Raw genomic sequence first — 25,429 nt, forward strand, 5'->3', positions numbered from 1 at the left:
GTATAGGTTAGCCAGGTATAGGTGCATCCAGTATAGGTTATCCAGATATAGGTAGAGACGGCCCGAACAGTTCACCAGGAAGCTCTTTTTGGCCAAGATCAGGTATTTGTGATCACCGCAAGCGGCGAGCAAATGGCGATGTTCGACCCGCCCCCATACATCATCATTGGTCTAAACTTTGATACCTTACATCACAGTCAGCAGGCACATAGCAGCCAATCAGCCTGCACTCCCTCACGGACCCCCCACCCCCTATAAAAACACACTGGCGTCAGCCATGTTTCAGTCTGTCTTCAGGTGGGATAGTGAGAGGAAGGGAGAGACATTGCTGGAGATAGGGAAAGCGTTAGCTAGGCCTCTTTATTTTGTACCTCGCTAACTGACTTGCTGTTAAAGCACCCCAAACAGCCCTTCTGAGGGCTACTTCATCCTTCTGATATTTTTTTTGTGTGTGTGTGCGACGCTCCACAGCCCACAGGTACCCACCCAGAGCTGTGCCCAGTGTCCACTATAATTGTGTGTCACATCAGACACAAACTGAGTAGTACTCCAGTGCCTCTGTTATCACTGTATTGTGTCTGAACTATTGCATAACTCTGTGTGTGATACTACACAACCCACTAACCAAGTTTTGATGGGGAGACAGAGAGGATGAGACGAGTTGTAAGTAGCAGGGGGAGCTCGTCGCAAGGAGCTAGTGGCACTGTCAGACAGCATGTATCAGCACCTGGGGTCAGACAGCCAACACACCCTTCAACGCCTGCTGTTGCCACCACCAGAATGCCATCATTCCAAAGCTCACCAGTGTGGCATTTTTTGTGTGTCTGCCTCTGATAGCAGCAATGCCATCTGCAACCTCTGCCAAAAAAAGTCATCGGAAGTGCAACACCCACCTAGGGACAACTGTTTTGCGAAGGCACCTGATCGCAAAACACAAACACCAATGAAATGCACACCTGAATAAAAGCAGCACATCAACTCAAAGCCACCTTCCTCCTCTTGGTCCAGCAGCATCTTCAGCCACGTCAACCTCTGCTGTCCTTGCCCCCTCTCAATCACCCTTCACTCCGCCCCCTCTCACCTTGAGCAGTTCCTGCTCATCATCTGCCCACAGCAGTCAGCTTTCTGTCAAGGAAGTTTTGGAGTGGAAGAAGCCAATGTCTCCGAGTCACCCCTTGCCCGGCGTCTGACAGCTGGCTTGTCGGAACGGTTAGCCCGCCAGTTTTTACCATTCAAGCTGGTGGAGTCTGAGGACTTCAGAAAATTTGTTGCCATTGGGGCACCGCAATGGAAGGTACCGGGCAGAAACGTATTTTCCAAAAAGGCAATCCCCAACCTATACCTGTGGAAAGACAAGTCGTGGCATCTCTGGGTCCATATGACCACTGATACCTGGTCTGCAAAGCATGGTCAGGGCAAGTATATCAAATAAACTGCGCATTGGGTCAACCTGTTGACGGCTCCTAAGCATGGAATGCGTGGCTGTGTGGCGGAGTTGGTGACACTTGCAGGCAGGCCTGCTGCCACCTCCTCTTATCCTTCTTATCCTCCTCCATCCTCTTTGCAATCCTCCTCGGCTGAGTCCTACTCTTCTGCAGCTTTGGCTTTCTGTACAACTACTACTGCAACCCCCCCACCCCCACCCAGATCCCCTGGGTATATTTCACATCCCAGGTATGATGGTATCACGCCGTCTTGGAAATGATTTGCCTGAAAGCCAAGCGTCACACCGGACCAACACTCCTGGTTGCTCTGAACAAACAGGTAGATCTTTGGCTGACCCCGCACCAACTGGAGATCAGCAAAGTTGTGTGTGACAATGGAAGCAATCTGTTGGCGGCGTTGAATTTGGGCAAGTTATACAACAATTTGTGTGTAAGTACTCAGGCTTACAGGAGGTCCTCCAGCAGTCCAGGAAGGTGTGTGGCCATTTGATGCATCTCTACAAGGCCATGCTTTTTCAGAGATTCAGCAGGAAAAGAACCTGCCAGTGAGGAGCTTGATTTGCGACAGCCCGACTCGTTGGAATTCAATGCTGCTCTTTGACCACCTGCTCCAACAAGAAAAAGCCATCAACAGGTATCTGTACGAGTACGGTGTTAGGACAGGCTGTGCAGATCTGGAGATTTTTTTGCTGCATTACTGGGGGCTCATGCGCAATGCCTGCAGTCTCATGCGTTCATTTGAGGAGGTGACAAACTTGATCAGTGAAGGCACCATTAATGACCTGATCCCATAAGCATTCTTCCTGGAGCGTTCCCTGCGAGGAGTGCTGGATCAAGGAATAGAGGAGCGTGACCAGGAAGAGGATGAGTTGTGGAACCATCAACACCAGAACCAGACTTGTCCTCGACACCTGCTGTACCTGCAGCAATGCAGAGGGAGCAGTCGTCTGAGGAAGAGAAGTCCGAGGCGGAAGGTGACTTTGAGGAGGATGCAGAAGAACAACTGCAAAAGGCATCCCAGGGGGCTTGTGGTCAAATGTCGGGTACCCGTGGTGTTGTACGTGGCTGGGGGGAGGAGGAGATTTTTTGTGAGCTCAGTAAGGAAGAGGATCTGGCTAGCTCGGCATCCAATCTTGTGCAAATGGGGTCCTTCATGCTGTCCTGCCTGTTGAAGGACCTCCATATAAAAAAGCTCAAGGACAAGGACCTGTACTGGGTGGCAATTTTACTGGACCCTCGGTATAAGCACAAAGTGGTGGAACTGTTACCAACTCACAATCAGTTGGAAGGGATGAACAAGTTCCACAGCAGCCTGCGAAGTATGCTGTACACTTCGTTCAAGGGTGATGTCACAGCACAATGGGCAAGAGGTGTCTGGAAACCTCCTCCTCCAACGGCCACGCCCGATGGCGTAGCTAAGGAGCTGTGGGCCCCGATGCAAGCACTCTATACATAACAATTGATACAGTGCACCACAACCTGGCAATGGCAACTACAGTATTAAAGGTGCAAGAAGGGGATGGGGAACAGTTTTTAATGATTACCACTATTCAAAGTATCTATAGAAGTGATTATTACGAGCACAGGACCAAAAGAGAACTAATACTGTGGTTGAGGGAGGGCCCCTCTGGCCCAAGGGCCCCAATGCAGTTGCAACCTCTGCACCCCCTATTGCTATGCCCCTGGCCATGCCGGCAAGGATAGGACACTCTTCCGATGTGTTGTGATGTCGGACATGCGCAATTTTTTTTCGTCCGATGCATCACCACAGCCCTTCGGGATCTATCCGCCTCGACCGTCAGGCCTTAACTGCCGATATCGACACTCTGAGGAGCAATGAATCCCTGGACTATTGGGTGCGTAGGATTGACCTGCGGCCTGAGCTCTCACAATTTGCCACTGAATTTCTCTCTTGCCCCAGCTCAAGTGTCCTGTCAGAGAGGACCTTCAGGGCAGCAGGAGGGACTGTCACTGAAAAGCGAAGTCGCCTAGGTAAAAAAAAGTGTTGATTACCTCACCTTTATCAAAATGAATGAGGCATGGATCCTGGAGAGCTACTGCCTGTCCAAAGACTTGTAAGTCAATCCCCACCCAGCATCTCTTCACGCCGCATGACTGACTGACTGACATCTCCACCACCACGAACAGGGTCTAGACCAGGACTCAACAGTTGGATCCTGAATTTTTAAGGCTACTGCTATAGCAGCGGCTACTACAAAAAAAATCATTTTTCTGGCATGTGTACTGAGGCTGTTAGGCTTGGTGGTGTATTCTCCACAGTCAGCATGCAACGCATGAGCTGGCGTGGAGGAGGTACACACACCAGCACAAGGAAACAGGCTATCCCTAGTATAGTGGAGGGGAGGACTGACTCCAATAGGAGATTGTGGCGCACAGAGCCGGTGCAGATCTGACAGCCACAAACAATGCTTTCGTTATAACGTCTCAGCGCAAAGTAGCGCTGAGCGCATAAACCAGAACTGAGGAGATCAGGACAGGTAGACAGAATGAACGCTTGCTAGCTAGCGGCTACTTAGCGACAGCAAGCGTCCAAAACAAGACAGACTAGAATGAGGCAGCCAATGCGATTGCAGCGATGGCGTGCCTCACAAAGACAGGACAGGATAGTCAGGAAATAGCAGGATCAAGATAGATGAACATAACACAGACAAATATACAATAAGTATGTATTCCTAGCGTATTACAATTACAGCTATCAATGAAACTATTTGTAACGTCTGACTAACATATGTATATATCGGCAATGAACCGATATATGACATAAGCAGGAACGCTGACTAGGACTGGAGTAATACAGGGAACAGGACTCAAAAGGATTCGCTATCTCTTCGCAGAGATGAACGCAATCCACAAACGGTAACAGAACAGGATTCAGAAGGATTCGTTATCTCTTCGCAGAGATGAACGCAATCCACAAACAGTAACAGGAGCAGGATACTAGCTCAGCACGGGTGCTCACGATACGCGCAAACTACCAAAACGTGCTGGAAAGCTGACTAACTGCACACAGGATATAAACAGTTCGTGTACGTATACATCAGCGACACTGATGTATCAACGTAACACGAATACAAGGAAAATAATAAACGTGCTGGTATGCATATATATGGGCAATGAACCAATATATGATGCAAAACCAGCAAAGTATCTTTTAGAACAAGAAACACGATCGGGGGCTGAAGCGACAGCAAGACAGGCTGAAACTGAAGCTATGAAAACCCGAGGAGTCCTGCAGGAAGCAGATCTTTATACTGAGGTCATCCAATGGGAGCAGACATGCAGATTCCCACACAGGTGAATAATAATCAGTCACAAGCTGACAGCAGGGAAAGGCAGACAAAGCTATGCAGCTTGCATGGAAAGAGATCAGAACTGCCTGAGCTGCAGCACTACTACTTCCAGCAACACCTGCTGCAGCAGCGATCATTACAGAGGCACCAGATAAAAGGACACCATGATGGTGTATCAGTTAGGCCTAGTGCACACCAAAAACCTCTAGCAGATCCACAAAACGCTAGAGGGTTTTTAAAGCAGATTTCAGGGCGATTCTAGGCATGTTTGGAGAGGTTTTCTAAACTTGCCTAGCGTTTTTGGAGCATTTTTGTGTAGCAGATTTCAAATATTGTTACAGTAAAGCTGTTACTGAACAGCTTCTATAACAAAAACGCCTGGAAAGCCACTCTGATCCAGCGTTTTCTCAGAGCGGTTTTCCACTTTCCTATACTACAACATTGAGGCAGAAATGCCTCAGAAATCTCAAAAATGCTGCAGCCCCCGAGTTTACGTTTGTGGAAAAAACGAACCGCTCTGGTGTGCACCATCCCATTCACTTTCATTAGCCAAGCGGTTTTCCCCCTGCAAGCAATTTAAAAACGCTTCAGAACCGCTCCAGCCCGTAGTCTGCATCCTGTTGCCTGGTGTGTCAGGCAGTCTGCATTCTATTGCCTGCCAGGCAGGTTGCCACCGTGCTGTAATTTGTAATTGTAATAAAAAAAAAATAGATTTGAAATTTAAATAACATTGACTTTTTTATATAAAAAACTTTGTATTTGTGTTTTTTTTATATAAATAACTTTTTTTCATAAATAACTTTAAAATTATTATTTTTTTAAATAAATTTGACTGAGCCTGTCTGCTTCAGTTGAGCGCACATGCAGCACCTGCACATCCAAGGACCTTTTAGAAAAGGTTACACTCAATCTGGCATGGCTGCTTGGTCGCGTAACTAGCTGGCATGGAGGAATTCCTAAATAGGCTTAAAAAAAATCAAAAAATTAGGATATACACTGAGCCTGTCAGTTTTTCATCACATAGCTCCATTATTAACTTCCCATCCTGGCATCTGATACACGCCACGTTGGTTGACAAATGTGCTTTAAGAAAAAAAAAAAAAGGTTGTAGACTGAGCCTGTCTGCTTCAGTTGAGTATGCATGCAGCACCACACACACACACACACACCTCAGGGCCTTACAGACCTGTTAGTGCTCAATCTCGGTAAACGCTGTGTTTGGTCTGTCATTGTGAAGCGGACATAACCTTTACATTACCACTCTGGACATTTAAAAGCAGCCCTTTATTCCACTAGTTGAGGAATGTACTGTGATTTCTGCCCTTTAGGGATTAAAACCAAGAAGTTTTAAATCAGGATGATACCATTTATTGACTAACTAAAAATGAAGAAAAATAAGCAAGCTTTCATTTTTAGTTAGCCAATAAATTGTATCATCCTGATTTAAAACTTCTTGCTTTTACTGATGGCTAACACGGTACAATACCCTACTGGATTAAAACCAGACTGCATCAACTCTATCATTTTTGGTGAGAAATTTGGCATGGATCCCCCTCCGGCTTGCCCCGTCCAGGTGTTAGACCCTTTGAAACAAGTTTTCCATCACTTTTGTGGCCAAACAGTCTTTGTAGGTTTTAAAATTCACCTGCCCATTGAAGTCTATGGCGTTACACCCGGTTTGCGTGAACTCCAAAAAACCAAAATTTTATGTTCGTCACATCTCTAGATATAGGTGCCCCAAGTATAGGTTAGTCAGGTATAGATAGGTGCCCAGTATAGGTTAGCCTGGTATAGGTGCCGCCAGTATAGGTTTGTTAGGTATACGTGCCATCAGTATAGGTTAGTCAGGTATAGGTGCCCCAGTATAGGTAGCCAGCTATATGTGCCCCCAGTATAAGTAGCCAGAGGGGGGGGGGTGCAGTGGGCACACACAGCAAGGGAAAGGGAGGCAGAATTCCCCCTTCCTCACCTAGGGCCCCCACTTCAGCTCCCCCCCCCCCCCAGAAATTGCAGCTAGTGGGCAGAGAACACTGTACTCACCTTCCGGGTTCCATACAACGCAGTTCGGCATGCTACCAGTCTGCAACACCACTCACTTCAGGCGACGTTGCAAACTGACAAGACCAGCATCCCTCCCCCTCCAGCAAAAGTTTGATGGGGCCCTAATATCTCTCACATCCCTGTCCCCACGTAGTAACCCCTATGCCCAGGGTGCCTATATTCTAAGGGTCATATAACAAGTATGGCCACCATGACCTGATTTTTCCCCAGGTGATACATTTTCATCTTATCTTCAACATGGTGTTTCAGCACCTGGCAATTGAGAAAAGTACTAAAACTTAGTTGAAGAACAAATATCAAACTTAAAAGTTGATTCACTGATAAGGTGTGAAAACATTTCCAGTGAGAAAACTCATGGAAAAAATACATTGAAAGTTAATTGGCCTTAAGGTGGCCACTAACGATCCAATTTCTAGTGCTAAAATAGTTTGAGCAATCAGATAATTCTGATCGGAAGTGAAATATCGTAATACATCCTCCACTACACCATCATCGAACCAATTTACTTCCTATCTATCACAACATCAAGAAAATCCAAATCTTGGTTAGATGAAAATCCAATTGGATGACTGTTTTTATAATTTATTTTATTTATTTTTTTATTGTATTTATAAAGTGCCAACATATGACGCAAGTGCTGGACATTAGTTTAGGTTACAGACAATATCCATCAATGGAGATTATTTACAACCAATCTGATCACTTCCAATCAGAATTATCTGATCACTCAAACGATTTTTACCTAGAAATTGGTGGCCACCTTTAAAGTGCACTTTGACATCAGTTGTTGAATATGGTCACACAGGATGTGGGAGAAGGGCAGGAAGAAGGAAGTGTTACAGGTGTGTTCATGGTAGGTGAAGAAACTTATGGGGTCTGTGCTTGGTGTCAGCACTCAAGCCCACGTGAAGCAGAGTAAAATAGGTACCAGGAGGTGCTAGCCATTAATTGATAGGATTATTCAAGAGAGAAGTATAATTTTGCCATTCTTTCAAGGTAATCCAACCCATCCATATTGTTAAGTATTTTTTGCACCTGTATTGTAGTACCATGTTCAATCTCTCCATCTCCTGCACAAAGTCAATCTCTGCGACCAGCTTTGAAACAGTCACAGTTTGATGACCTCTATTACTTGGCATCAAAATGTTTGAATAGCTTCAATCTCAGAAGATGTGAAAAAAGCTTTTGGTTGAGGTGACACATGATGTTCAGGAAGCCAAGGACAAGGAGAGAAATAGATAATGTTGTCTCTCTGGAGTATAGTACCACAGGGAGTATTTTGTAGTTGGTTTCTTGGATTTGTGATGCTATGAAGGTTTTGTAAATAAAATCAGATGTTCTTGCACGGTTTCACTGGAATCGTATGTTTGAGATCGATTTCCCATTCCTTGAAGTACTGGTGTGGTTTAATAAATAATAAATAAAGCTTAGGAGCAAAGTGTTTCAAAAAGTGTAGGCAAACCTTAGAGCTGTCATTTTGCTCCAATTGAGTGTAGAAAGCTTTTGAACTGGAAATAGCTCCATGGACAGCACCATAACATTATTCAAACTCGCTGCATGCGGGCTTTGTATTAATGTGCATGTCCAGTCTCCACTGCAGTGCACACTCATTATAATGAGTGCGCTATGCAACTGACCACCGTGAATCTAGCCTAAGTTTATTCCGGAGATACTATAATGTTTTTTAAAATCTATTAAATAATACAATTGGTATAGAACAAAACTGTACTATTGGTTTACCTGAAATTAGCAAACTCCACCTCCCTGAATGATGACATATTAGGGCAGACTGCAACACACACAAATGCTTACTACCAGTTCAGGCATTTTCCTACCTCTATCTGGCCAGCAGGCGCCAGTCAGCCAATCAGGTGCACTGTCATACACCCTTTGCCTGCCATACCGATCTAGCAGGATCTGCACAAATTAGCATTCAGGTGGGAGGCTTGGTTGGACGTAATCATTGATTACATCTTTTACAGGGACCGCCGCGTGTAGGCATCTCCCACACAGTCCCCTCCCTAACCACTCACCTGTCAACCGCATCCTGGTAGCTGCAAAAACAGAAATTTAAAATCACAAACACTGGTTCGCACGACAGCAGGGGGCCTCAGCCTGTCTCACTTGCGGGGGCCCCCTGCTGTCGAGAGAGGCTGGGGCCCCCTGCTGTCGTGCGAACCAGTGTTTGTGATTTTAAATTTCTGTTTTTGCAGCTACCAGGATGCGGTTGACAGGTGAGTGGTTAGGGAGGGGACTGTGTGGGAGATGCCTACACGCGGCGGTCCCTGTAAAAGATGTAATCAATGATTACGTCCAACCAAGCCTCCCACCTGAATGCTAATTTGTGCAGATCCTGCTAGATCGGTATGGCAGGCAAAGGGTGTATGACAGTGCACCTGATTGGCTGACTGGCGCCTGCTGGCCAGATAGAGGTAGGAAAATGCCTGAGCTGGTAGTAAACATTTGTGTGTGTTGCAGTTTGCATTCAGTTTGGAGGTGATGGGGGTGAAGTCCCTGGTGGTGAGAGAGCCAGGGCTCGCCCACATTTCCCTCTGGGTATCGCATGGTGGTTTGGGGGCCCCGGAAAGTGAGAGAGGCTGGGGCCCCCTGCTGTCGTGCGAAACAGTGTTTGACATATTAGGGCAGCACGGTGGTGTGGTGGATAGCATTGGTTCAAATCTGGGCCAGAAAACTATCTGCACATGGTTTGTGCGTTCTCCCTATGTTAGCGTGGGTTTCCTCCGGGTTCTCCAGAACATATTATAGATAGGTTAATTGGCACCCCCCATACATAAAAAAAATTGGCCTTAAGGTAGCCATACACTGGTCGATTTGCCATCAGATTCGACCAACAGATAGATCCCTCTCTGATCGAATCTGATCAGAGAGGGATCGTATGGCTACCTTTACTGCAAACAGATTTTGAACTGATTTCAGCCTGAAACCGTTCACAGTCTGTTGTGGTGGTGCTGGTGCTGCTGCTGCCGCCTCCCCCCCCCCCCTGCCGCATACATTACCTGCTCCGCCGGCGCGACTGCCCCCGGTCACCGCTGCTCCGTCTCCGCTCTGGTCTCCAGGTTCGGCATGCTTTACTTCTTCCTGCCCGGCAGGAAGTTTAAACAGTAGAGCGCCCTCTACTGTTTAAACTTCCTGCCGGGCTAGAAGAAGTGAAGCATGCCGGACCTGGAGACCAGACCAGCGCGGAGACGGAGCAGCGGTGACCGGGGGCAGTCGTGCCGGCGGAGCAGGTAATGTATGCAGGCTCTATAGTGTCGGTTGTCGGGTACTCGAACTCCGCTAGAGACGCGCTCCCTACCCGCGGGCGATGGAGGGCAATTTTCCGCATGGAGCGATCGACGGGATCGGACGACATGGATCGAAATTCGGCGTGTTGCGGGAACGATGTGACAGCAGATTCGATCCCAGTGATCGAATCTGCTGTCGATCTGCCGGGAATCGGCCTAGTGTATGGCCAGCTTAAGGCCTGAAACCCTCTAGGCAGGGGTGCCTCTAGTCATTTTGTCACTCCAGGCGAGAAAACCTGGGGTGCCCCCCCCCAAGCCCCTCCCCCCCAGGAAAATAATCATAATGCAGCATCGTTTCACCAGAAAATAATCATAATGCGGCAGTGTTTCATCAGAAAATAATAGTAATTATCGTAATTCAGAATCGTAATTCACGAGAAAATAATCGTAATGTGGCAGTGCTTCACCAGAAAATGCACTTATTGCAGCAGCAGTTCACCGGAAAATATTCGTAAGGTGGCAGCGTTTCACCAGAAAATACACTTATTGCAGCAGCATTTCACCAGAAATTAATCATAGGGCAGCAGCGTTTCACCAGAAAATAATCATAATGGGGCAGCGTTGTCAGAAAATAATCGTAATGCGGAAGCATTTCACCAGAAAATACACGTAATCCGAGCAGAGGGAAAGAGTAGAGAGGGAGAGGCAGCATAAGATGTAAGAGGGGGGTAGAGGAACAGAGAGAGGGAGGGATAGACAGCATAAGATGGAAGAGGGTGCAGAGAAACAGAGGGGAGAGGGTTAGAGACAACATAAGATGGAAGAGGGGGCAGAGGAACAGAGAGGGGAGAGGGAGAGACAGCACAGCACTAAAGCACAGGTTTACAGCTTTACCAGCCTACAGCCTAACCAGCTTTCAAAGAAACTCTAGTATCAAAAGCAGGGCACATTCTAGCAGTTATAACAGTACTGGGAGTCTGCACACAGGACAGGAAGTGTTCTTAGCAGCCTGCCTGTATACCTTCTCTTCTGTCTGTGCATGCAGCTTATCATCTGTGGGTCTGGAGCAGAAACTTCCCTTCTCCCGGGCTGTGTTGCTGTCTTGTGCGGGGGCGGGGCTCCAACACGGACACATCACATTCTTCTCTCTGTGACTGCATCTGTCCCCTGGCTGTCTTGCTCCAGTGTCTGTGTGCAGCCAGTGACACAGGTGGGGGGTCAGACTGTCGGGGGCATAAGCTGGCTGGCCGCTGGCTCCTGGTTTGACTGGCGTGGGGCGGAGTTAAAGGCTGGGCCACACGAGGTAAACACTTTACCTGTGTGGCTACTGAGAAGAAGGGGCGCGGCTTTAAAGAAGGAGCCTGGCAGAGAAGAGCAGTATTGATTGCTCTATTGGCTGGGGAGAAGTGGAGGTGGAAGCACTGCTGAGCACATGGTAGCGTGCCGAGCACCGGGGACTGAGTCGGGAGGTAATATAATATATATATAAAAAAAAAAAAAACATGGTCACGGTAGCAGCGGCGGGGGAATGCGCCTCACCACCTCATGGCGCCTCACCACCTCATGGCGCCCCAGGCAACCGCCTATACTTGCCTGGTGGGTGAGACGCCCCTGCCTCTAGGAACGCCTTTCTGAGCACTTTGTGATTAGAAAAGCTCTTGCTAATGTAATGCTATGGGTGTGATTCCACTTGAGCGATGTGATTTTATAAAAATCCCCCATAGCATTGCAGACTGCAGTAGGAATATAGCACAATGACTGAATATGTGTCGGATTAGATTGTGTGCTAAAGTGAATACAACTATTATTGTAAAAGCTCTGCAGAAGATATTGGCACTATATAAATACACAATAATAATAAAAATCATATTACATGGTGATAGACATGCAAGCAGGATCAACTGGTTCTAAGTCCTTCGGTGAGTTTTGATCTTAAATGGATAGTCTCTTTAATCATTAACTTCACTTTAGGGTAGCGTTGGTAGTGTTTTGTAATTATTCACAATTGCCAAACAGAAATCTAGCATATAAAGTGACAGGCAGCGGAGATGGTAAAATATACAGGCTTCCCTCATCCAACACCACCCTTAGGGCTTGCATACATATACACTGCTAAGAGAAATACTGTAATCTAGTATGTCTTAACTCTCCAGTTGTGTAACCAGAGATATTGGATGCAGCAGAACTGACATGGTCACCTTGATATTATTACTGTTAGCTGTATAATAACATGACCTGTGTTGCTGTGTAATACATTGCTTGGCTGATGTGCTCTGCTTTTCCAGAGCCCTTGTTTCTAGGCAACAGACCTCATCTGTCTTTCCACATTTTCCATGCACCACTTCCTGCTCTGTATCACGGCTCAAAATACAGAAGAGGAGATAGAGTGGAGATGATAGCATGGACAGTGGCGTGAATTATCTTAGACGTACCATCTATGAGATGTGAACTTTACGAAACATTAAAAATAAATGAAAAAAATAGACATTGGGCATCCTTTCAAAGGTAACAAAAGGTAAACATGTTAGAAGGGACCATGCTGCAAATATTTGATCAAGAAAGTAAGATATACAGTGCCCAATCTACAGCTTCTTGATTGGACCATGCAATTAATCACTGCACTAATTCATAAATGAAAAAAAGTCACATCCAAATGAGGATAATTGAAGACAAAATTAAAAAAATATTTTTTCCTACATGTAGTTATTGTTTTAGCGGGTAAAAAAAAGCTGTGATGAAAAGCCGCTGTGGAGCAAAGAGACTGCAATCTCCAGTCTCTCGTCACTAATCAGTACTCTCAATATTTCATAAAAAGATCTGTAAATATAAGTAGAGTAAAATCAGATTACAATATTTTAGACTTTTGCATCGTGTATTTGGGATTTACAAATATCAAGCATGCAAAATGTTCTCATACCAGTGAATGTTTAAAATGTAGCTTATTGGGAATTGATCCTGTCACTGCCAGGGTCCATCTTCCGAACTGCACCTCTGATAGTCATGGGCCAATTTTTTTGTCACTGGTTCTCCTTTGTTGGGAAGGTAGTGTTTTGCTGATGGACATTGGAAGCTCTTGGGGGCCACATAAAATGGCAAGGAGGGCCGCATTAGACCCACGGGCTATGAGTTTGACACTTGTGCTCTAAATGATACTTTTCTGGAAACCAGAGAGGCTACAGAATTAAAATATACTGTCGTCAGTTCAGTATGTCACATAACTCTTCTGTGAATGTTTATCAAATTAATATTAAACTTTCACTCAGATTATAAGTGGTAGAAAAACAAAAAATTCCCTCTAAAAAAAACAAAATGTGAGACTGTGCTCAGTTAAATAGCACCTCCAGCAAGTCGATGACAAAACAGGTGGGGGTGGCCACAGAGCTCCAGTCTTTTTCAGAGAGGCTTTGGGAAAAACAGCCACGGAGGTTTGGCCAATGGGGGACAGGGTTTAACCACTTAAGGACGAGAGCAATTTTCACATATCAGCGCTGCTTCCATTTTTTGCCAATAACTTTATTACTACTTATAACACCTAAATGATCTATATATTGGTTTGTTTGTTTTTTTTCAAGACAAATAAGGCTTTTAGTGTGTGAAATTTTTCTATGCATTTTAAAAGGAAAATAAGGGGAAAAATAGAAAACACACATCAATTCTCCATTTACATCCATTATAGATTTACAATAAACAGTGCTAACTATAAGTTAAACCCACATATTTTATTTTCTTATCCATTCTGGTTATTAAAACATATAGATTATGTTCCTAGTACAATGTATGGTTACAATATTGTATTTGTTTTTTGCTTTCTCATCATACACTATCAAGGATTACAAGACCTTGTTTGCAAAAATAATAGCAGTATACCCTCATGGCATACATATTTAAAAAGCCAAGTTTCTAAGGTAACAATATATGTTTTTTCTTTTATATTCTGACACTTTTTTTCTATTTTACACGTTTTTATTTTGGTACAGAATATGCAAAAATGTAAGTGCTTTTGATTCAGTTTGTGGCTAAAAAGAATACACAAGACATGGGCATCAACCCTAAAACTCTCTAAACTATATTCTACTACTCATCACGGTTACAATGTTACCACATATGTCTTTTGTAGTTTTGCTAAGACTTTCCCAAGTTTGATAATAATTTTGAAAATGACTTTTTATGTTGGATTGAGTTTGTCCCTATTTTTTTATGTGACATGGGTCCAAGACACACCAAAATGTATTCTACAACTTGTCATGGTTATGATACCTCATTTAGTAATAAACTGGTGGAGCACTCTCCACAACTACACTGGACAAATATATCCATCCAGTTATCATTAAGTGGTTATATCTGACAATTATAGGCAGGCGGGTGAGTACATTTACTTTTGAATTGCTGATTGTACCTTATATTTAAATAAGGTATAGTGTGAAGTGATATCTGAGCATGCTGGAGGTGCTCTATAGATGACTACAGTGGTGAATCTAAGATTAATTTTGTAATTACATAACATAAAATTAGCATTTCAATATATTTGGCAGCATCTTTTTTTTAGTCAGAGAGCAGAATTTCTGTATCTTATCAGCACATCACTAAGTATTTTTGCTTTGGCAACAAAATGAACCATGTTTAACATAGGTTAACAGTACACAGATTACCAGCTTCATGTACAGAATGGGTAAGAAAATGTTTCCTTTCATAACGTACACCCATAGAGTGTAGAATGAGTAAGGGCTCGTTCCCACTGTTGCGACGCGATTTCGGCCGCATTCCGACGCTTGTAAAAACGCATGCGGATGCGTTTCCACATGCGTTTTTACCCGCGATTTCACATGCGATTTCGCATGGCAAGGTGCCATGCGAAATTAACCATGACACTGCCAGGGCTAAATAAAATTGAAAAAGGTGCGAAATCGCGGGTAAAAACGCATGTAACAAACGCATGCGTTTTTACTATTAAATACATTAGCGGCGATTCGCACGGATTCCGGACGCAGGCGAAATCGTTGGCTCTTTTGTGCGTTTTTTTCACGCTGAAAAAAACGCACCTCAACAACGCTACAGTGGAAACAGGCCCATCCACTTGTATTACATGTGCGGATCTGCATGCGTTGGATGCATGCAGATTCGCGATAGTGGAAACGAGCCCTAAGGCTAGGCTCTCACTTGATCCGGACCTCGAACAGTCAGCGGGAGTGGACAGTGTAGTGTCTGCCCAAATGGTCCATTTTGGTCTGGTTGAAACAACCATAAGCTATAAGGGAAATCAGAATCAGAATCAGTTTTATTTCGCCAAGTACAGCAAGAGCTGTAATCGGAATTATTTGTGGTACACATGGCATAGACAGAGTATAGACAGACAGAGTATAGACAGACGCACAACACATACAAAAATAGAAATGCAGTAGTCAGTTCGTATCGGCCATTTCACTACTGTGCAAGTACAGTCCGGTAAATAATAAAAGGTGCTGGTAAAAGGCCACCGAGTCCATTTTCGGATTAAAAAACCAGGGCAGGCAGTGGCAGGAACCGGCTGACCGACCCAGCAATTAGAAATGCAGGCAAGGTTGGAGTTCAGTAGCCGAACAATTTGGGGGCAGGGACGGATCTAGACCAAGTTGCCCCAAGTTGCGCCTGGGGCAAGGTCAGGTTTTGGCGCCTAAACTACCATTCCCCATCCAATTTTGCCGCCTTTTTAAGAATCCAACAAACTGCGCCTGGGGCAAGAGACCCGCTTGCCCCCCCCCCCCCCCCTAGATCCGTCCCTGTTTGGGGGAAGAAGGTGTTCTTCCGACTAGAGGTTTTGGATGGTATCGTCTTGTAGCGGTGGCCCAATGGGAGGAGCCTGAAGTAGTGGCTGCCTGGGTGGGAGGGGTCGTGGGAGATTATGGTTGCCCTCTTCTTCATCCTAGAGGAGTGGAAGAGATCAAGAGGTGGAAGAGGAGAACCGATGGTCTTCTCCGTGTCAGTTATGACTCTCTGCAGCTTGTGTTTGTCGCTTGCCGCTGTGCCCGCATACCAGACAATGACAGAGGAGCAGAGGATGGATTCTATGGTGACGGTATAGAAGCTGGTCAGCAGCTCCCTGGGCATGCCAAATCTCTTCAGGTGACGCAGGAAGAACAACCGCTGCTGGGATTTCTTCTGAATTTTGGTGGCGTTTTGCCCCCATTTCAGGTTGTTGGTGAGAGTCGTGCCGAGGAACCGAACCAATGAAACCTTAGAGACTTCTGTCCCTCCAATGAGGACAGATGGGAGGGGGGGGGGAGGGTTTCTCCTGAAGTCTACGACTAGTTCAACAGTCTTTGCTGTGTTGAGGACTAGGTTGTTGTCACTGCACCAGTTGCATATTCTCTCGACTTCGCTGCCCGTTGCTTCCAATTAGGCTGATGATAGTGGTGTCGTCTGCAAATTTGATGACCTTCACAGAGTCCGTGGATGAGATGCTGTTGTTGGTATAGAGGAAGAACAGTAGAGGTGATAGAACACAGCCTTGTGGAGCCCCTGTATTGGTGGTCCGGACGCTGGAGTAGTAGTTGTCAAGCTTCACTTGTTGTGTTTTGTTAGTCAAGAAGTCTTTGATCCATGCTCGGAGAGAAGGATCAATTCCGAGCTGTGTCAGATTGGTGATCAGGATGTCTGGGAAGATCGTGTTGAACGCTGAGTTAAAGTCTAGGAACAGGATCCTAGCATAGGTCCAGGTGCTCAGTGATGTGAGCCATACGGACATTGATGGCATCCTCCATGGATCGGTTAGTCCTATATGCAAATTGGAGCGGGTCTAAAAGGGCGTCCATGGACCTCTTCAGGTTGGCAAGGACCAGCCGCTCGAGGAGCTTCATGATAGTAGAGGTTAGGGCCACTGGTCGGGAAGTTATTTTGCTCAGTACTGCCTGTTTTTTTGGGACTGGTACAATTATAGACCTCTTAAAACAGGAGGGGACTGTACCGCCAGATAATGACTGCTTAAATAAGGAGGCGAGCACAGGGGCTAGCTGATCGGCACAGGTTCGCAGGCAGATAGACGACACTCCGTCCGGGGCGGAAGATTTCCTGGGGTTCAGCTTGCGGAGGTGCTGAAGTACCTCTGATTCCCGAACAGCACCAGGCGCGACGAGTTCACCCATGTGGGGGGGTGGGTTGAAGCTGTGTGGCTCACGGGCTGGTTGGGATGTTGCTCGAATCTGCAGTAGAACTCATTGAGCTCCTCCGCCAGTTGAGAGCTAGGGGTCACCGTTTGGGGTGCCGGTTTGAAGTTTGTGGCTGCTCTCAGGCCCTTCCATACCACCCGTGTGTTGGTCGACTGGAGGCAGAGCCCCAGCTTTTCGGCATAGGCCCTCTTTGCCAAACGCAGTTCTCTTTTCAGGGCGTGCCTGGCCTCTCTGAATTCCTCTGGGGAGCCCGACCTGTGCGCTTCCTCTTTGTGTTTCCGAAGCCGGCGAAGCCGGTTGTTGAACCAAGGCTTGTTGTTGGGATAGACTCTGAAGGACTTAGACGGAATACACGCTTCTTCGCAGAAGCTAATGTAGGCGGTGACATTCTCGGCCCATTCATCAAGGGTGGGTACCTCCAGAGTCGACCAGTCGGTGGTTTTAAAGCAAGCCTGGAGCTCCAGTTTGGCATTTACTGTCCATTTTTTTGAGGTTTTGACGATGGGCTTTGAGGTCTCCTGGAGCCTCCTGTAGGTGGGGATCAGGTGTATTGTGTTGTGGTCGGAATTCCCAAGGCGGGCTCCTTGGATGGCCTTATAAGCACACTTGTGGACCGTGTAGCAGTGATCCAGGATGTTACAGTTCCTGGTAGGACAGGTGATGTGCTGCTTGTAGCGGGGCAACACGTGCCGAAGGTTCGCCTTATTGAAGTCGCCCAAGATGATGAACAGGGCCTCCGGGAGGGCTGTTTCCCAGCGCGAGATACAGTCACTGAGTACTTACAGGGCAGTCTTGGAGCATGCGTCGGGAGGAATGTAGACCCCAACGAAAACAAGGGAAGAGAACTCCCAGAAAAGTTGTGGATGGAACAGAAGTGTGGTCCACAACATGTCCAACGGATTTATTTAAAATAGGATCTGTTCACTGTCAGTTTTCCAATGCAGTAAAATACAGTTGCAGTTTTACTACCTTCTGATAACTAAGCATAGATCACATAGATCTTAGCATAGATCACAGTAGAGAGGAATGTTAATGTATATACCGAAATGCTGCCGATTTTGATTAGGACTTTATTAAAATATCATTAAATTCATCATAATGATCCTTTACAAAAGAATAGAAAATATAGGTACAGTATGTAAAATAACTGTAAATAAAAGGAAGGTAGGCAGCAGCAAAAACGTTTTAGGGTTGGTACACACCATGCAATTTTCCCATCAGATCGGCAGGAAATATCCTGTCATTTGATAACTCTCAGCATGTCTGATATGCTTTCAATCGAGAAAGGGATCGATTTTGAGATCAGTACTGCATAAAATTGATTGGACATACTGAAAATTATCGAATGACAGGAAAATTGCATAGTATGAACCAGGCATTAGGTGGAGAATAGCATGTGATTTGGATCACAGGGCAGCTGAAGAGACACTCAGATCCTCCTTAAATATTGTGCAAAGACACATTACATTTAAAAGAAGTTTACAGTAGTTGATGCTGCTATCAAATTGTTTCTACTCTTTGGCTGCCATAATGAAGTGGTTTTCATTGGGGGCTGGCTAAGGCAGGTGCCATGACAAGGTACCATCATCCAAGGCAGTGAAGAGGTTAAAGTGTAACTCCGCTTTTGTTAAAAAATACAAAAGTTTGCTTTCCTAAAACAGAAAGAATTTGCGATAATTCAGGTTGGAGTGAGCTTGAGATGTCTCCCAGAGCAACACTGCTGAATATATGCAAATTAACCATTGTTAATTGTCAAACAATCCGAAACAGTCTGTATGCATGTTGGATTATTATGGCTCTGCCCAAATTAACAAGCTGACACATCATTGCATTCTAGCGGTTCTGGAGGTGTGTTTAGCTTCTAAGGGTACAATGGTTAATTTGCATATATTCAGCAGTGTTGCTCTGGGAGACATCTCAAGCTCACACCAACCTGAATTATCGCAAATTCTTTCTGTTTTAGGAAAGCAAACTTTTGTTTTTCTTAACATCTTAGTAAGGGGGCTTTTAGGACCATTGTAGTCCCTTACACACTCAAATGAGTTCTGGGTCACCATGAGCTTGCTGGTTAGTCTGTGCCTCTCGGATTTACAAGCCCTACTCCATAGAGCCAAATTAATCCATGTCATGCACTGATGAGGATCAAACAATCCGAAACAGTCTGTATGCATGTTGGATTATTATGGCTCTGTACAAATTAACAAGCTGACACATCATTGCATTCCAGCGGTTCTGGAGGTGTGTTTAGCTTCTAAGGGTACAATGGTTAATTTGCATATATTCAGCAGTGTTGCTCTGGGAGACATCTCAAGCTCACTCCAACCTGAATTATCGCAAATTCTTTCTGTTTTAGGAAAGCAAACTTTTGTTTTTCTTAACATCTTAGTAAGGGGGCTTTTAGGACCATTGTAGTCCCTTACACACTCCAATGAGTTCTGGGTCACCATGAGCTTGCTGGTTAGACTGTGCCTGTTAAAAAATACATTCTACATATGTCATTGATATCAATATTTTTGAAATTTGATGTTATTAAAATTATCTTCCCAGCTTAGTCTGCAGCCAGCAATAATATTCTGGACATGCTTCTTTGCAAATAAGGCAACACTACATTGTACTTACTTAGTTGTCTTCTTCTACCTGTTTGTGTTGTGGCTCTTCCAAGAAGCTTTCCGTCCAACTGCATCCAATCTCTAGTAACTTCTTTGTACTTCTTATGTCGATTTCCAAAGTTTCCCTCTTTTTCACACTAATCTCTTATCCCCTGTTTCTTGGGTGCTCTTTGGGTCTCATAGTCTATGTTTTGATATGTTTGACATTATTTCAGGTGTCTTCCCTTGTAAGTTTCCAAAGTTTCAATTTGGGGGAAGCAGTGTTCCAACCTCTACATTTCCTGATTCTTTGCTTTCTTGTCCTGAGCATTCTTGTATTTCCCTCAGTTTTCAAGCAGAACCCTACTTCCATTGCTTGAAGTCCTGATTTGTGCCTTTGATTTAAAGATGAGGGCCCTTGTTCAATTAACCATTTCTCCTACATTTTCTCTCAGGAGATAATATTTCATATTCTGTTTAAAATAACTTTTCAGCACTCTGCTATTAAAAAGGTACCAAAAAGTAGGTAAAAACGTAATGTCAAAATTCTTCTGAGTATTTTCTTCCTCGCTGGTGGCTTCAAGGGCATTTTATTAGTATGGTGAGAAAAAATTACCTAGAAGAAAGTTTAGGAGAAAAGGGGAATTGAATAAAGGCCTATAACTCACAGCTGTATATTACATTTGTGGTTTCAGTTGATTTATAAGCTTCAAGTTTGGTTCTCTCTGTTTTTCCATGATAGACAACTTTGGTGACACTGAAGAGGCATCCAGGTGCTTTTAATATATTGTATCATTTAATTCTTCATCAGCTAGCCATGTTATACTTATCAGGGTTTTTTCTAGATATTTGATTGTATTTACCTGGTCAATTAATACATTTTTGCGATACATGATACCCCTTGCTCTAACCATGCTTTTTCTTTTAGCTATATTAACTGACACGTTGCCTCTGAGCAGTACCTTATTCCAGATATTAAAGTTCCATGTATTAAAATACTAAAGTCAATAAGGAAGGACAAAGCATGTCTTCTAAAACCAATTGATATGGTAATCTTCACACATGAAATCAAGAAAGTATTTCACGGATCTACTGTTGGGAACAGAAGAAGACGAAAGTAACAAAAAATCTGAAAGACACTTCCCCACCTCTTGTTTCCACCCCATTCCTTTAGATTGTAAGCTCGCAAGGGCAGGGCTCTCACCCTTTTGTGTCATGGAATGTTATTAATTTAATTGCTTGCACACTGTTAGACATTTATACATTTTAGTCATCAGGTTAAATCAAATTGTAATCAGCAGTGCTGTATCTGTATCAGTATCCATATTTGATGTATATCATTGTCTGTATCATTATGTATCCCTTGTTTGTTTTCTTACATTGTACAGCGACACGGAATATGTTGGCGCTTTATAAATAAATAATAATAATAATAATAATAATAAAAAAGACAAGATCATGCTGTAAAGGTGTTGAAATATCTACAGATGAACTCCAAACTGCAATAAGGAGAACGGAATTAGGAAAAACTGTAGGACTTGATTGCCTTACCCTAGAAATGTTAGAAGAGAAAGGTCCAGAATGACTGGAAAGTATTGACCGTACCACCATTTTTTTCAAAAAACAATGACAATCGGAGCACTACGGCTATGGGATATCTAGGCATATGACTAGGACCCCACCCTTTCATTTTAGATTTGTTACTACCTGAGTGAGTAGGATCAGCTATATAATTACATATCTCTAACCTCAGTTTAAAGAAAACCTGAATTGAAAATTAAAAGTCACAATAAACATACACAAGTCATACTGACCTCCCGTGTAGTCTGCTCCTCAATCCAGGGGTGTCGCTAGCCCTGTTTTGGGGGGGCACGTGCCCCCAATCTGTCCTGGGGTGCCACGGATCTCCGCCCGGCCGCCCCCTCTGTCAGACTCAGCGGCTCCATCCAGCCGCCGCGTCACTGACAGTCTCAGACCTCAGGATCAGGCGGCGCGCCGGTGACCAATCGTGCAGGCGCTAGGACCCAGCGCCCGCACTGATATGCGGAAGTGACATCACTTCCGCATATAGAGCGGGTGCGTCCAGTACAACTGGTCGGGTCGCTGCTGATCCTGAGGTCTGCTGAGAGGTAGGGGGGGAGCGGCGGCGGCTAGAGGGGGGGCCTCCCTGTCACTCACTCAAGGGCCTCCCTGTCACTCACTCACTCCCTAAAGGGGCTCCCTGTCACTCACTCACTCAAGGGCCTCCCTGTCACTCACTCACTCCCTAAAGGGGCTCCCTGGCACGCACTCACTCCCTAAAGGGGCTCCCTGTCACTCACTCACTCCCTAAAGGGGCTCCCTGGCACTCACTCACTCCCTAAAGGGCCTCCCTGTCACTCACTCACTCACTCCCTAAAGGGGCTCCCTGTCACTCACTCACTCCCTAAAGGGCCTCCCTGTCACTCACTCCCTAAAGGGGCTCCCTATCACTCACTCACTCCCTAAAGGGGCTCCCTGGCACTCACTCACTGCCTAAAGGGGCTCCCTGGCACTCACTCCCAAAAGGGGCTCCCTGGCACTCACTCACTCCCTAAAGGGGCTCCCTGTCACTCACTCCCTAAAGGGGCTCCCTGGCACTCACTCCCTAAAGGGGCTCCCTGTCACTCACTCACTCCCTAAAAGGGGCTCCCTGTCACTCACTCGCTCCCTAAAGGGGCTCCCTGGCACGCACTCACTCCCTAAAGGGGCTCCCTGTCACTCACTCACTCCTTAAAGGGGCTCCCTGGCACTCACTCCCTAAAGGGGCTCCCTGGCACTCACTCACTCACTCCCTAAAGGGCCTCCCTGTCACTCACTCACTCCCTAAAGGGGCTCGCTGTCACTCACTCACTCCCTAAAGAGCTCCCTGTCACTCACTCACTCCCTAAAGGGGCTCCCTGGCACGCACTCACTCCCTAAAGGGGCTCCCTGTCACTCCCTAAAGGGGCTCCCTGGCACTCCCTAAAGGGGCTCCCTGGCACTCACTCACTCCCTAAAGGGCCTCCCTGGCACTCACTCACTGCCTAAAGGGCCTCCCTGGCACTCACTCACTGCCTAAAGGGCCTCCCTGGCACTCACTGCCTAAAGGGGCTCCCTGGCACTCACTCACTGCCTAAAGGGGCTCCCTGGCACTCACTCACTGCCTAAAGGGCCTCCCTGGCACTCACTCACTGCCTAAAGGGGCTCCCTGTCACTCACTCACTGCCTAAAGGGGCTCCCTGTCACTCACTCACTGCCTAAAGGGGCTCCCTGTCACTCACTCACTGCCTAAAGGGGCTCCCTGTCACTCACTCACTGCCTAAAGGGCCTCCCTGTCACTCACTCACTGCCTAAAGGACCTCCCTGTCACTCACTCACTGCCTAAAGGGACTCCCTGTCACTCACTCACTGCCTAAAGGGACTCCCTGTCACTCACTCACTGCCTAAAGGGCCTCCCTGGCACTCACTCACTGCCTAAAGGGCCTCCCTGTCACTCACTCACTGCCTAAAGGGCCTCCCTGGCACTCACTCACTGCCTAAAGGGCCTCCCTGGCACTCACTCACTGCCTAAAGGGCCTCCCTGTCACTCACTCACTCACTCCCTAAAGGGGCTCCTGGCACGCACTCACTCCCTAAAGGGGCTCCCTGGCACGCACTCACTCCCTAAAGGGGCTCCCTGTCACTCACTCACTCCCTAAAGGGCCTCCCTGTCACTCACTCACTGCCTAAAGGGGCTCCCTGGCACTCACTCACTGCCTAAAGGGGCTCCCTGGCACTCACTCACTGCCTAAAGGGCCTCCCTGGCACTCACTCACTGCCTAAAGGGCCTCCCTGGCACTCACTCACTGCCTAAAGGGCCTCCCTGGCACTCACTCACTGCCTAAAGGGCCTCCCTGGCACTCACTCACTGCCTAAAGGGGCTCCCTGGCACTCACTCACTGCCTAAAGGGGCTCCCTGGCACTCACTCACTGCCTAAAGGGGCTCCCTGTCACTCACTCACTGCCTAAAGGGCCTCCCTGGCACTCACTCACTGCCTAAAGGGCCTCCCTGGCACTCACTCACTGCCTAAAGGGCCTCCCTGGCACTCACTCACTGCCTAAAGGGGCTCCCCGTCACTCACTCACTGCCTAAAGGGCCTCCCTGGCACTCACTCACTCAAGGGCCTCCCTGTCACTCACTCACTCCCTAAAGGGGCTCCCTGTCACTCACTCACTCAAGGGCCTCCCTGTCACTCACTCACTCCCTAAAGGGGCTCCCTGGCACGCACTCACTCCCTAACGGGGCTCCCTGTCACTCACTCACTCCCTAAAGGGGCTCCCTGGCACTCACTCACTCCCTAAAGGGCCTCCCTGTCACTCACTCACTCACTCCCTAAAGGGGCTCCCTGTCACTCACTCACTCCCTAAAGGGCCTCCCTGTCACTCACTCCCTAAAGGGGCTCCCTATCACTCACTCACTCCCTAAAGGGGCTCCCTGGCACTCACTCAGAGCCTAAAGGGGCTCCCTGGCACTCACTCACTGCCTAAAGGGGCTCCCTGGCACTCACTCCCAAAAGGGGCTCCCTGGCACTCACTCACTCCCTAAAGGGGCTCCCTGTCACTCACTCCCTAAAGGGGCTCCCTGGCACTCACTCCCTAAAGGGGCTCCCTGTCACTCACTCACTCCCTAAAAGGGGCTCCCTGTCACTCACTCGCTCCCTAAAGGGGCTCCCTGGCACGCACTCACTCCCTAAAGGGGCTCCCTGGCACTCACTCTCTAAAGGGGCTCCCTGTCACTCACTCACTCACTCCCTAAAGGGCCTCCCTGTCACTCACTCACTCCCTAAAGGGGCTCGCTGTCACTCACTCACTCCCTAAAGAGCTCCCTGTCACTCACTCACTCCCTAAAGGGGCTCCCTGGCACGCACTCACTCCCTAAAGGGGCTCCCTGTCACTCCCTAAAGGGGCTCCCTGGCACTCCCTAAAGGGGCTCCCTGTCACTCACTCACTCCCTAAAGGGCCTCCCTGTCACTCAATCACTCCCTAAAGGGCCTCCCTGTCACTCACTCACTGCCTAAAGGGGCTCCCTGGCACTCACTCACTCCCTAAAGGGGCTCCCTGGCACTCACTCACTGCCTAAAGGGCCTCCCTGGCACTCACTCACTGCCTAAAGGGCCTCCCTGGCACTCACTCACTGCCTAAAGGGCCTCCCTGGCACTCACTCACTGCCTAAAGGGCCTCCCTGGCACTCACTCACTGCCTAAAGGGCCTCCCTGGCACTCACTCACTGCCTAAAGGGGCTCCCTGGCACTCACTCACTGCCTAAAGGGGCTCCCTGTCACTCACTCACTGCCTAAAGGGCCTCCCTGGCACTCACTCACTCCCTAAAGGGGCTCCCTGTCACTCACTCACTGCCTAAAGGGCCTCACTGTCACTCACTCACTGCCTAAAGGACCTCCCTGTCACTCACTCACTGCCTAAAGGGACTCCCTGTCACTCACTCACTGCCTAAAGGGACTCCCTGTCACTCACTCACTGCCTAAAGGGCCTCCCTGGCACTCACTCACTGCCTAAAGGGCCTCCCTGTCACTCACTCACTGCCTAAAGGGCCTCCCTGGCACTCACTCACTGCCTAAAGGGCCTCCCTGGCACTCACTC

The 25,429-nt window shown here is 46.9% G+C and overlaps 1 protein-coding gene across 13 annotated transcripts in view; it reads right to left on the bottom strand.

Annotated features, from left to right (window-relative positions):
* Positions 1 to 25,429, bottom strand: part of CALCOCO2 (calcium binding and coiled-coil domain 2) — a 755,339-nt gene that overhangs the window by 203,141 nt on the left and 526,769 nt on the right. Inside the window, exon 2 of one of the 13 annotated variants that reach the window (XM_068263859.1) lies at positions 19,824 to 20,408. The exons of 11 other annotated variants lie outside the window; for them this stretch is intronic. Coding sequence is in view for 1 of the 2 variants with exons in the window: in XM_068263844.1 (XP_068119945.1) it covers positions 11,084 to 11,115 (32 nt within the window). In the remaining variant the exon portion in view is untranslated. Of the gene's footprint in view, positions 1 to 11,083; positions 11,137 to 19,823; positions 20,409 to 25,429 lie in introns of those variants that run through there. One more of the 13 variants, XM_068263844.1, reaches the window with a different exon arrangement.

Source organism: Hyperolius riggenbachi, chromosome 12, assembly GCF_040937935.1.
Source record: "Hyperolius riggenbachi isolate aHypRig1 chromosome 12, aHypRig1.pri, whole genome shotgun sequence".
Classification (NCBI taxonomy): Eukaryota; Metazoa; Chordata; class Amphibia; order Anura; family Hyperoliidae; genus Hyperolius; species Hyperolius riggenbachi.